At 42.2% G+C, this 12,956-nt stretch overlaps 1 protein-coding gene across 4 annotated transcripts in view; it reads left to right on the top strand.

Moving 5' to 3' along the window:
* rerea (arginine-glutamic acid dipeptide (RE) repeats a) overlaps nucleotides 1-12,956 on the top strand; it is a 167,114-nt gene that overhangs the window by 121,756 nt on the left and 32,402 nt on the right. For all 4 annotated transcript variants that reach the window (XM_042343579.1, XM_042343580.1, XM_042343581.1 and 1 more), the window contains exons 4-6: nucleotides 8,646-8,751; nucleotides 9,242-9,338; nucleotides 9,570-9,674. In XM_042343579.1, the coding sequence (XP_042199513.1) occupies nucleotides 8,646-8,751; nucleotides 9,242-9,338; nucleotides 9,570-9,674 (308 nt within the window). The remainder of the gene's footprint in view (nucleotides 1-8,645; nucleotides 8,752-9,241; nucleotides 9,339-9,569; nucleotides 9,675-12,956) is intronic.

Raw genomic sequence — 12,956 nt, 5'->3', positions numbered from 1 at the left:
TCCAGCACATAAAGTGTCTCTGGAACCAACCGACCTCTAGATAAAAGTCATTTGTTACCTGGCTGTTTGCGGGATGTTATTGCGCGCAAATACGTTTGCCTGCACATATACACAGACAACTGCACTTTACAGTAAATCCTGAGGCCTTTCAATGACGTGATGAGGTGCAACAACAAACACAGTGATTATTATTATCATTATTTAGTTAACAGAGGTTCATATGAAGAATTTGATCTCATCCTTCCAGAAAACTCACCCAACCATCAAGCTGTTTTTTTTTAACAAGTCCTGCGTTTTTGCCTCAACCACAAAAGACAGTGACAGTGTAAAGAAAACTTGTTTTAAGAGTGTGCGATAACATTGATGGGCTGTCAAGTTAGCACCTTTATAGTTGAGAGAGATGTGAAGCAGGACTTCTGTCTCGGAAGTACTCTTTCTAATAAGCGTCCCAGCCTTTAATGTGCATTCCGTGTACAAATGGAAGTGGTACAAAATAAGAGGTTCCATAATACACCCACGTTGATTAAAGAAACTTTTAAAAAATTGAGGATTTGGCTGAGCCGTGCACACCAGATGCCGTGAAGGTTCTTGTTTCCATTCTGTTTTACTCTGAGCTCGTGTGAGCCAGAGAAAAGGACATTGCCTCTTCATTCCACCTACGGGGAATCATTTCTAAATCAAACGAGATTGGTTGTAGCGTTTACGTCGGAAACAAATATTTCCTGAGCAACTGATGGTCTGTGCAAGGAATTTTGTTTTGGTGTGCTGGGGACTTGCTTAACGCTGGCAATATTCATAGTAGCTAAGAAATAACCGAGTTGACAGATGGGCAAATTGCCTTCATAGCTGGTTGAGATTTCATATAGAAAGAGGACAGGCAATAGCTGTGACTCGAGTAAGCCAAACAAAGGATCTGATACAGCCAGGCAGCAGCTGTGGCCACTAACACCATTTTGTTACGCACTGATCTAAAAAGATCATTGTCTGGGAGTAGCTGTTGGAGGAGATTTTCACATTAAGGCTTGATGAAAAGCAGCTGTGATTATGCATATTGGTAAACGCTCTGTTGTGACAATGGCTGGAAACTCATCAACGCGGCACATCATTTTTCCCTGTGTCGTTAGATAGGAACAGAAACACAAATAAGCTGTCTCCCTGTGTTGTAAATCCATCGGGGAGAAAAGAAACGCACATCTAGGGGGTTTCTAACCTCAGCGCCTCTCAAACTGAGCAAGGGATCGTACAGTTTTAAAACGATTGCGTTCATTTTTTAAAACGTTTTGGACGTCAGCTTTCTGCTTTTTCGCCCTCGAAGTATTCCAGTCAATTCGCTTTACAGTGTATCCTGTGATAGCAATTTGAGACGTCTCGAAGATTTGATAAGGCGCTGTATCACATCCAAGATTTATTATTATCTTTAAACAAAAACAGCGAAATTGAAGACAGGAGGAATGAAAGAGCAGTAGCAGCTCCTTGGGAGATGTTGGAGCCAATAATAATGGATGTTGAAGTCTGCGAGGTGTTAACGTATGCGTACGTTGTGTTCGTGACGTATGCTCGAATCTAAATGAGATAATTCAGAGTGTCGGTCGTATCATATGGCGACGTTGTTTTGCTGTATGAGATTTTTCAGGAGTAACTTTTCATCCAGAGTTTTGTCCGCTGAATGGATTGCTCAGCCCCAAGGGAAAGTAGTCAAGCGCTGGGTGCCTGGCACTGGGTAAGCACACCGGGGATGTAAAGTGTGTCTATCTCCTGCAGGAAACTCCTTGTAGGTCTCACGGAGTCGCGGGAACGTGGGACCGTCGAGATCGCTGGTTGGAGCAGTGTCGTGATTTAACCGCAAATGATCCACATGTTGTCGTAAATTCCCAAAGTATGTCGGCACTTTTGATGAGAAATTGTCTGCCGCGTTTACGCCACGAAACAAACAGCCAATTCACTTCACAGTATGTTCTGTGAAGGGCTTTGAGACGTCTCGAAGTCTTGATAATAATTATTACTATTATTATTTATGTAGTTGTAACACACCGGGGATTCACTGCTGATAAAAGATGCACTTTACATCCACCCCGAGGTGACCGTTTTTCGGTGTTTTTCCCGAGGTTCTCCTTTTTAAAGCTGAAATCCCATTCCGCTTGGCAATCATCGCATCAGCTTTGAATAGGCATTAGATTTTATCGAAAGGGCGAGAGAAAGTTGGGAGCGGGAAGCTGACATACAGAACAATAAAACAAAAGCAATTTTCTACCATGCAGTAATGGTTCGCTGTATTGTAGCTGATATTCCCTCACCTCTGGGCAAAGGTTTTTATGAATCTGTCTCTGTCAGGGATGAGAACGGTTTAATGATCTGCCTTAGGTACAGCTGCATCCAGTATTTCTGCCTAGTTTCTAGTACGGATATTTGAGTCAAATAACCAGTGGATATCGGCAACCCCCCTCCCTCTCGATCTCTCTCTTCCATTTCGCTTTTGGTGGGACACTGCAGTAACGAACGCAGACGCGAAATGATTTGGCCTCTTCTCGGAAATAATCCCTGAAAGGTTCAGAGGACATTTGTCTAATGATGAGCAACTGGTTGCGTGACCACCTCTTTAATAGCATTAGGAACAAAATTAAACCCTGGTTACCAGATTACATGCTCTGAGCTCTCCATAGTCTCATGTAACAGTGAAGGCAAATACAATAGCTTCTTCATGTAGTGATTCACTGTCATTTTCTGCAGTGCCCGATGCTGTTTTGAGATGTTTTATCCAAAGGAATTGCAAATTCTACTGAGTTAGGATTGTGTGTAGGTCAGAAATGTTCGTTTATGAGAGAGCATGCACCTTGAATATCCAACTGTTTTAGTATATTAAAGCTGCATGAATGAATCCCACAATATTTTATCTTGCGAATATGCTCATTAATGACCTCATGAATTTTGTTTTCAAATTAGGTTCAAATTAAAGCTTTATTTAAATTATTTTTTGATCCAGTCTTTGATCATTTTGCAAAAAAACAAAATTCTTTACTGTCCACCTGGATAACCTGATAGCACTCTCGCCTCTGGGTCAGAAGGTTGTGGGTTCAAGCCTCAAAGTCCGTCTGTGTTGACGTGCATTGCAGTACTGGGCAGAATGATTCAATGATGGAGCTGCTGTCTTTTGGATGAGTCCTCTGTCTTTTGGTTGAAATGGATATTAAATATCCCATAATACCATTTGAGAAGAGGAAGGTGGTTCTCCCAGTGTCCTGGTTTGTGGCACTCCAGATGAACTGTTAATTCACCCCATTTGGAATCCTGTAGCTCAGTGGTTAGAGCACTCGCTTTGCAAGCGAGAGACGTGAGTTCAATTCCAGGCAGAGGGCGAAACCTTGGGCAAGTTTCCTTACTCCACACAGAGCCTAATAATAAGCCCTCCAAAAAAAAAACAATAATAAATTGGTCATTTTCAATCTACGACTGTTTGTGGGACATTGCTGTGCGCAATTGGCTGCCGCGTTCGCCCACAAATATACAGTCAATTCACTTTACAGTGTGTTCTGTGAAGCGCTTTGGGACGTCCTCCCGACGTGAAAAGCGCTATATCAAATGCAAGGATTATTATTATTATTATTTTAACTGTTTGTACCCATAACTTCGGCTGGCACAGAATGACTGCTGGGTTTCACTTCACAAACAGTCACACCACTTGACACCAGTTACCTGAGAAGCACTTTCCATATGCACGTTTTTCTTTGCGTGATCGTACTACATTTCCATTCGTCAACGACGGATACAGTGCATTTCACTTAATTGATTTCGGACATTTTCATACTCCATTTAATTGCATAACAATTTCTAAGTACCAAAAATTCGATATTTGTTGGTATGATATTGCACTCCGCCCAAATGCATATCGTAATTGTATGAAAGGTAGCCATCGATTTCATTCAAACCTGTATATTTAGTCTAGGTTATTGCATTAGTTGAGGAGTTGACTGAGATGTACGTATGACAGAGAAAGAGCTCAGGGAGCCACAGGAAGTTGGTGCAACTAACTTTGGATAATTGCACACTCCACATAATTGCATTGCATCGGTCTTTATGCAATTATACGGTGCGCACTGCAGTTCGATTCCCTTGTTATCTCCCCGTTCTAGGAGCAAAGCTCACAGTTGCCTTTGCTGCAGTTGGCTCAGACGGGGGCACAATCGCTCAATTGACCTACAAATGAAACGGTTGTGTCTTTTAATTTCAATTTTAATCTTCAAATCAGAAGTCCAGATTTTTCTCTTCCGCGCCTGTTTCCTTCAGGAGCTCATTATTTTAATTGGTGCTCGTGAAATAATGAAAAAAAGTTCTAGGGTCATTCAGCCATGAAGGATCGTGTTGCCACCATTGCAGCTGTCGAGTAAGCCTGTCACAAGATTAGCGTTCAACCTTTGAACTGGAGAACTTCATTTCTCCCTCCTTTCCGCCTCGATTTGCTTCATTCGTGTACACCGAGTGCGTTTGACTGAAACGTTCTGAATTAACACCAAAAGCCGTCGAATCAAGAAACTTTTTGATATTTGCCGAAGCCACCGTGAAATATTTAATGCCAAGGATTAGCATTCAAAGCAGCCTTCAGTGACACGGCTTTGAAGGAAGAAAACTACCCTTGAGATCTGGTATCGCACAGCAGTTTAACATTTGAAAATGTCTATGTGATTAACCTAATGCATCCATCCTGCGTGTGGGTACAGTTGTACTTCTTACATTGCAGCTCACAGGTTTTTTTTTTAAGGTTACTAGGATGCGAATGGCTTGAATGTATAACTTCGATTTTATTTTATGTAGTTTAAAAAAAAGCCGTGTTTCAAAATATCTGCGGGTAAAATTGGATGCGTGTCGTCGAGTTGATGCTCCAGCATCACCTTAGCTCAGTTGGTAGGACTCTTACCTACGTCCTGGGTTGAAGTTGGGAATAGGTGCTGTCATCCAGATAAACCGTGGTCCACAGTATCAGCTCAAGCTCCACACTTGATCTGCCATCTTCTACCTCCAAGGCAAGAGTGTTTCTGACTGAAGCGAGAGCCAAGCTGAGAGAAGCCTCAGACTCTTCCTGAATATTACCTCCTCAAATACCCCAAGTGACAGTATTAGCAGTTCAGGCTGCTGACAATGGGAACAAAGTAATGAATGCGTTAAATGTGTTTATCCAACTGGAAGACCTTAACTGATTATTCCACTGATGCAAATGTTGCAGAAAGGCTTTTGCCCTAATTGTAGAAAGTGCACGAAATCTTTAGCGACTCAGGGTTTCGGTCTGTGATCAGTTTCGTCTGCGAAACAAGAAGAGTTGTTTTTTTTTGATGAATGGGCCAAATGGGTTATTTAAAGCCAACCGCCCGCACCTTTCTTCCATTGCAAAGGGTTTCCCAGAATAACCTCGACACGAACAAGGGAGAATGAACTAGGTCTTATTGGATTCCTTTTTCAGCGCTGCCACACGCACACACACACACACACACACACAGACTTGTGCTTGGGGTGATATGCTGTCAGTGAATTACTGAAAGAAGAAAGAGCTTACGTTTTTATAACTCTTTGTATCATGAAATGTCTCAATAGGCTTTTAAGTGGTAGTGACTTTTTTTTTGCACAGGGCTCCCAAACGGTTTGTGAGACGCAGAACTGATTAATATGGAGGATTGTTTGGCGAGGACACCGGTGTGATACGGAACCCCGCTTTTCTTTCTCAAATCGTGCCGTGGGAACTTTAGCGGCCAGATAAACAGGAAAGACAGGACTGTGGTTTTGCATCTCAACCGAACTCTGCTGCCCGTCAAAATCGCAGCACAATCGCAGCGTTGGGGCAGTTGTGTTTGAATTAGCTCCGTGTTGCGGCCAACGAAAAAAAAAAGAATAATAACGGGTCGCTCAATGCGCGACGGTTTGTGGAGGCACTGCCGTGCGCAATCGGCTGCCCCGTTTTTCCCGCAAAATATTCAGTAAATTCGCTTGAGAGTGTGCCCAATGCAATACAGTACAAGATTACGTTTGTAAAGCGCCTTTCACGTCGGGGGACGTCCCAAGGTGCCGAACAGTCGGTGTGCATTCACTTTACACACTATACAGTTACTTTGAGATGTCTCAATCACATAATAAAGCGCGATATCAAAGGAAAATGTGGGGAATCCCTTCTACACTTTTCAAAGTCCTTGGTTTGCGAACTCTTTGCTATTTCCTCCCCACCCACCCACCCACCCCCTCATCACGATTCCTTAAAGGGAAGTTTTCTTGATCTTCGAGACCTTGCACAACAGATTCCTCCCTGTCAAAGGGTTGGGACGGGGGCAGAGATGGAGAGTTTTTTTAAAAAAATCAAAGGGCAAGTCACCACGGTCTATTTATCTCTCATTTTTTCTAGGTCACAGGGCAGCACTAGAGGCCAGGGACAGGTTGCAGGCTCGTCCTGACTGGAATGAGGCGTGCAGGGCGAGGAACAAAAACAAAACACTTTCTTAGGGTTACTTTACTGCGCCTGCAAATAAACAGCTTAGAGTTGATATTTTCAGCGCTCCGGGAGCCGGAATGTAAATGGGAATTGTTGTTCTTGTTGTTATTATTATCCTAAACCCAGACAGTAATATCTTGCACTTTGTATTGCACAATAGTTTGCCCGGCTATTTGTGCCTGATAGCTGGGCAAACAGGTTGAGGTTTTTTTTTAAAAAAAGAGAGAGAGATTCGAAAATTGTTTGCCTGGAGGTCAAAGGACCTTGTGTATGGGTCACAGGATGTCATTTAAGCAGAGTTACTCTGTGGAATGTGCATTTGATGGCTGGCATTTGTGTTTTTTTTATTTACCACTGCCCAACCCCCCCCGTATATAAGATTCCGTGCTCCAGAGTAATTCTGAACACAGTGGTGAAATAGGACCTCTTGAGCACGTAAGCTTAATTCGGTCGTTCTACCCTCGAACGTGCCAAATGAATTCACCTCATGTGCCCCCATCACCGAGGGTCTATTGTGCAGAGCTCAAAATGCTTGAATCATTATTTAACAGACCTTTTCGGTGTTGATGTCTTCCTGTTTAATCCCAGTATTTACTGATGCCGGCTGCTTTATTTGGTTAACCGGAAATACACAGGTTGTCAGTTACATATTGTTATATACACAATAATTATACAATAATATTCAACACACCTCATGCCTTATCATCTTTAACTTTGCGTATTTCAAAAGCTGGACGGCTACAATTTCGCTTTCATTGAAAAGAAATGCGGAAAGTCTGGAGAGTCGCGTGATTTGAAGCGGTCCGTGAGGAAAAGTGTCTTGGAATTCTCGGTCTGAATTTTCCCCGCTTCAATTCTCTCTGCACCTCTACTGCAGGCTGATTCTCAAAGTTTCTTTATAGGTTGATTAATAATAATAATAATAATAATAATCTTTGCATTTGATCGAACGCATTATCACGCCGTCGAGACGTCCCAAACCGCTTCACGGTTCGGTCGACTGCGTACGGTGAATCGCGGCAGCCAATTTTGGAACGAGTTAAAGCAGGCGCATACTTGACTCTATATGGATAAAACGTGCAACGAGGGGGAAAAAAAAATAACCAACCTGCCCATTTTTTACAGTTTAAACCGTAATTAGAAGGATGTGGGAGGAATTTATTGTGGGTTCTATTGTGGGTTCTGAATCTAGTTACGAGGACAGGTGTTTTGCTGTCTTGGTGCTGCCACTGACTGGTCGTGCGTTGATATTACAGGAAGATATAATAGTACAGCAAAACCTTGTTAAACCATCGTTCAGTATAGTATAGGAGAAAGCAGGTTATATCGGCTTTTTTTACATAAGAAAAACTTCTAGTCCTAATTCTACTTAGTGTAGACTTTGCCTTCTCACGTGATTTTAAATGTCCGGAGTTCAGGGTTTCGATTTTTCCGCTCTTCTTTAGTTAAGAAAGAATTGACGGGATGTTTAGGTATCCCTCCGCACGCGGTTACGCGCTGTAATGTTTTCAAGCTTCGCAATGATCGGAGTGATTTTTTTTTTGAACCTTTCAACGCAATTCTGATCTTGTGCAGCATATCACAGAAAACCGATTTACAAAGTAAAACCCTATCCAGTGTCACATGTAGTTCCTCTTGAATGATAGCGATTTAGCTGAGAGGCTATAATCTAATCGAATATTTGAGGTAATAACCTCAGCACCGCAGGAACACAACTTGGGTAGTTTATTGCATCATGTGCACCCTGAAAATAGATTTATTTCGTCCCAACGTTGCTCCCTGATGGGTTAGTTTATTGCAAACGTTTAAAAATGCTAATTTCTAATGTTTTGAATTGAAACTTCTGATGACCCGAATGGGGCTGTCAGAAAAGTTGCTGTTTCTCGCTTGAGGTCAATTGATAAAACAACTAATTCATTGGTTATTTATTCAATGGTTTCGGTCACAAAATACACCATCGATCCGCTCCACAGTACTTCCTGTGAAGCATTTTGAGACAGCTCGACGACGTGATAAGACGCTCTTATCAAATGCGAGGATTCTTAATATCAATAACGGGGGAAAAAAGTTTTTGCAAATTGCTACTGTTTTCTCATTCTTCGCACGATGGACAGATTGGTGCTGAATATCATCCCCTTCATAATTGTATCTATTAGCTTGCTGATGTTTAATGTTTCAGAGCAAACGAGACCATCTGTTAATGAATGTCAAGTGGTACTATCGTCAGTCAGAGGTGCCTGATTCAGTCTACCAACATCTGGTTCAAGACCGACATAATGAGAATGGTGAGTACTTACTTATTGTACCCAACGCTGAGAACGGTGTGTGCTACAGCACTTACTTTACTGTACACACCCCTGTGAATGATGTGTATTTTAACACTTTGTGTAACTGACGATGACAACTGTGACATTCGCCACTGGACATTTTAAATGTCCATCTCCCCCTTGCTTTTCTCTCCTTACTCTCTTTTCCCCCCCCATTTCGATTCCCATACACTTCCCCTCGGTGTTCTCTGAGAGAGACAGACCTGCCACCTCAAGGTCGCTTCTGATAAGGCTCCTGTTATTGCTTCACGTTTCCATGTGGCAGGCTATTGCTTTTGATGCATTTTCCTGTGTCATTAGGATGGCGAGATGATAAAACCTCCCTGAAGTGTTGATTTTTATCAGGGACTCGACTGTATGACAGTTTGTGTCTTATATCAAAATCGTGTGTTTTTTNAAAAGAAAATCATATCGTGGGGACCCAGTTAATCATTCTTGTTTCCTGTAGATTCTGGTCGTGAGCTCGTGATAACAGACCCAGTAATTAAGAGTCGGGAGCTCTTCATTTCGGATTACGTCGACACCTACCATGCTGCCGCCCTCAGGCAAGTTTCCAATGACTCGAGCGAAGTTTTGAGCCTGAAATTATAAGGTGTTAATAAAGAGAAAGTCAAAAATGTTACGAAAACGGATGTCAATGATTTTAATTGATCCAAAATTCGACCAAGACGTAATTCTCAGTATGTAACAGTAGTCTGGGGGTGTTTCTTATTTAATTTCTCCTGGGAAGTGTTTTCACAACAACGACATCAATTGTATCCTTGTAATCTTTTCAGAGGGAAATGCACCATATTGCATTTTTCCGATATATTCGCTGCCAGAGAGTTTACACCAAGGCCGGACCAATTTTTTTACATTCTGGGCTACAACCCAGAGACGAGGTAAGCAAGCAATTCCTATTTAAGTGTGTACAGCGATGCTTTACATTGTTTACATCGAATCAAATGTGCACGATTCCATTCGCCACTTGCCCTCATCGCACATCATTCGGAGACAGTTTTGGTCAGAATAAAATCAACTGTTTAGCTCAACATGAACCAAAGACTAACAACACCGATTACTTACGTTTATATAGCGCCCTTCACACGGGGTAGGGTCCGAGAGCAGGCATATGAACTAATCGCTGCCCAGAATGTTTTTGAAACCTACAGAGTTGTCTCTTTGCTCAGCGCATCACTACACCACACGGTTTCAATGGAGGCTTTTTTTTTATAGCTAGTTACTTTTTATGATATTAAATATTTCTGTGTTTTCGATTAGCTTTCTTTTGAGCTCCGAAGGCTTTTTAGCTTCGAACACTTTGGATATTTTCAAAGTGGAAACGGCTAATTTCTTGAAGCTACGGCTTTTGAGTACTGATTTCCTTCACCACCCCTGGTTTGTGGGGCTGTTGTACTTTTTAAGTACTTGGTCATTTGTAAGCGATTGGGAGTATATCTGGGTTTGACTGGTGATACAACAATCAAAGCAACTTACACGATGAAAACAGCAACAACTTAAATTTATAAAACGCCCTTCACGTGGAATAGTGTCCCGGAGTGCTTTCAGGTGGGATAAATAGCTTGATGCCCTCTGCCAGTTTGCCCTATAAATGCAGTCACTACACTTGACATATATGTGTGCTCTGATATGTTTCAGCACTACATTAATATTAATGGTTATTACTGTAAATGCAGCTTTCCAGCTGTCAGCTTTACCCACCCACCCCCTATTTCTGTCCCTTTCTTCTCTTTATTATCTTCTCTTCGGTTTTGGAAGTTTCCTTTTACTTCTTTGTAAATCGAAACCTCAACCCAATATGTCCTGGCGAATATTTACTATCCTGATGCAAGTTCGCACCCTGCGTATTCAAATTAATTTGATCTCGTTATTTGTGGTACGTTGCTAGCGCTATTTGGCTGTGGTGTTTTTAACCTACGTTTGAAAAGAGAAGGGAGTTTCTTCCAGTGTCCTGTAAAAATTCGTCATTTGCCTGTTGGCTGTTTGTGAGGCTTTGCTCTGTGCAAATTCACTTCTGTGTTTGCCTACAAATGTACGGTCGCTAGGATTAACAGCAATTACTGTAAAGCGCTTTCAGATGTTTTGATGTTGTGGCCGCTAAATCAAATGCAAGTATTTAATGCAAACCAAGTTCTACATCTGAGGAAAACTGACCAATACGGAATCATTCATCCTCTGCTGTGATTGGGACATTGCTGTGAATAAATTGGCTGCCGCCTTCGCCTACAGATGAACAGTCACTACACTTTATAGAAAACGCTTGAGATGATTTGACACGATAAAGCTCTCAAGTGCAAGGATTATTGTTTGTTGAATAAAAACATGTTTTTAAAAATTCCCACACGGTTTCAAATGGGTGTATGGAATTTTCTCTTTGTTATCTTGGCAAATGTTCAGTGGATTTGAGACAAAAGTCCAACCCTGCAAGCGGGGGAGGCAATTTGTACAACACAGGGAAAAAAGGAGCAAGTATTGGAGACTGTGTTAGGAAGTGTTAGAAATTAGCCAAATTATTACCACACAAACAATACCACAGCATCAATGAACAACCCACCTAAATTAATAAACTGATTTTGGATGGCTTTGTCATTGATCAACTTTAAACCTGCTTGCTTCTATTTACTGTCAATTCATTCGCCACACCAGCTGAAACTCTGCCACATGAGAAAAGGAATTTAATATGCTGGGATACAGTATATAGTTTGGGATATAACCAGTGCATTGCAACTGCCGGGATGGTGGAAAGTGAACTGGATGTACCTTGGTCTTCTTTTGTCATGCTAGTGCATTCACCCAGTCACTTCACTAAGCTCCTTATGACTGCTACGAATGATAATAATCCTTGCATTTGATACAGCGCCTTTTCAAGGCTTCGAGACGTCTCGGAGCGCTTTGCAGAATATACTGTAAAGTGAATATTAATTCATTGTACGCTGCCTCCTTTATTGGACGCAGATGTGGGTAGAAACATTGTTGTATAAGATTTGGAGACCTATTTGCTATCTGATTCAGATTTTAGAAATTTCCGAGCGCCACCCTGAAATTCCAGACTGTCTGGTTGAAAGCCGGACAGATGCCATTCCTGGTATAAACCCAGGCTCCCTGTTGTTCTTCTCGTAACTTGGTTGAGCTATTAACGGTTGCGCATGTGTTGTCAACAGAAACTTAGTGGAACTTGGCTTCTGTGCTTTTAATTTCTTAGTTAGCGCACACTGTACGCTGCACGCAATTGGCTGCCGCGTTTCGCCCACAAAACATTACAGTCAATTCACTTTACGGTATATTCTGGGAAGGGCTTTGAGACGTCTAGAAGGCACGATAAGGCGTTATATCAAATACAAGGATTATTATTATGGCAGTTATAAAGCAATAATAATAATCCTTACGTTTGATATAGCTGTTTATCACATGGTTGAAGGGTCTCAAAGCGCTTCACGGAATATATTGAAAAAGTACGAGTGATATCAATCGAAAGGAAGTTGTTTGATGACAGTTTTATTATTTGTTTTTAGGAGAAGGCCATTTAGCCCATCAAACCTGTTCAGCTGTTTTATTAGATCATTGCAGATCTTTTAATTTCACGTTTGGTATCCCTTATCGTCATCGTTTGCCGAGTATCGAACTCCCTTTAAAAAATTAGGCATCAGTGGCCTTCTGTGGCAATGGTGTCCTGACCCTTTGTGTAAAGGGGTGTTTAGCCACTGATAGGAGTCGGGCTGAAGAAATTGAGAAATCCTGTTGGTTTCCTTCTGTTCATCCCAAGGTGATGAAATGGTCATTGATTTGGGTATTTTGGTACAGATCAGAAGCGATCGCTGTTGCCTGCGGCAGACGGAACAGTGTGTTTTTAAAGCAGTAACGATAGTCGGGTGATTAATGGGCTCGTTTATAGACACTCGGGGGCTGCAGGAGAATTAGCAGGAGCCGACACTCGGATGCCAGTTTACCTGCCGAGTGGCAGCTGACGGGACGCAGGGAAACGTGGCATCGCTACAGATAAACAGTGCAACAACCAGCCTCCTGTGACGAGGCCACACTCCTGTTTGCTCGGCTGCCGCGTTTCGCCCGCTTTGCGGCGCATCCCGTGAAGCGGTTCGAGACGTCTCGGAAGACGCGATGAGGCTCCGCATCAATCGCAAGGGTTGTGGTGATCGTGGAGCGCA

Source organism: Callorhinchus milii, unplaced genomic scaffold (genome assembly GCF_018977255.1).
Source record: "Callorhinchus milii isolate IMCB2004 unplaced genomic scaffold, IMCB_Cmil_1.0 Scaffold24, whole genome shotgun sequence".
Taxonomy (NCBI): Eukaryota; Metazoa; Chordata; class Chondrichthyes; order Chimaeriformes; family Callorhinchidae; genus Callorhinchus; species Callorhinchus milii.
The sequence above is the reverse complement of the archived record's forward strand: the minus strand, read 5'-3'. Positions and strand labels throughout refer to the sequence as shown.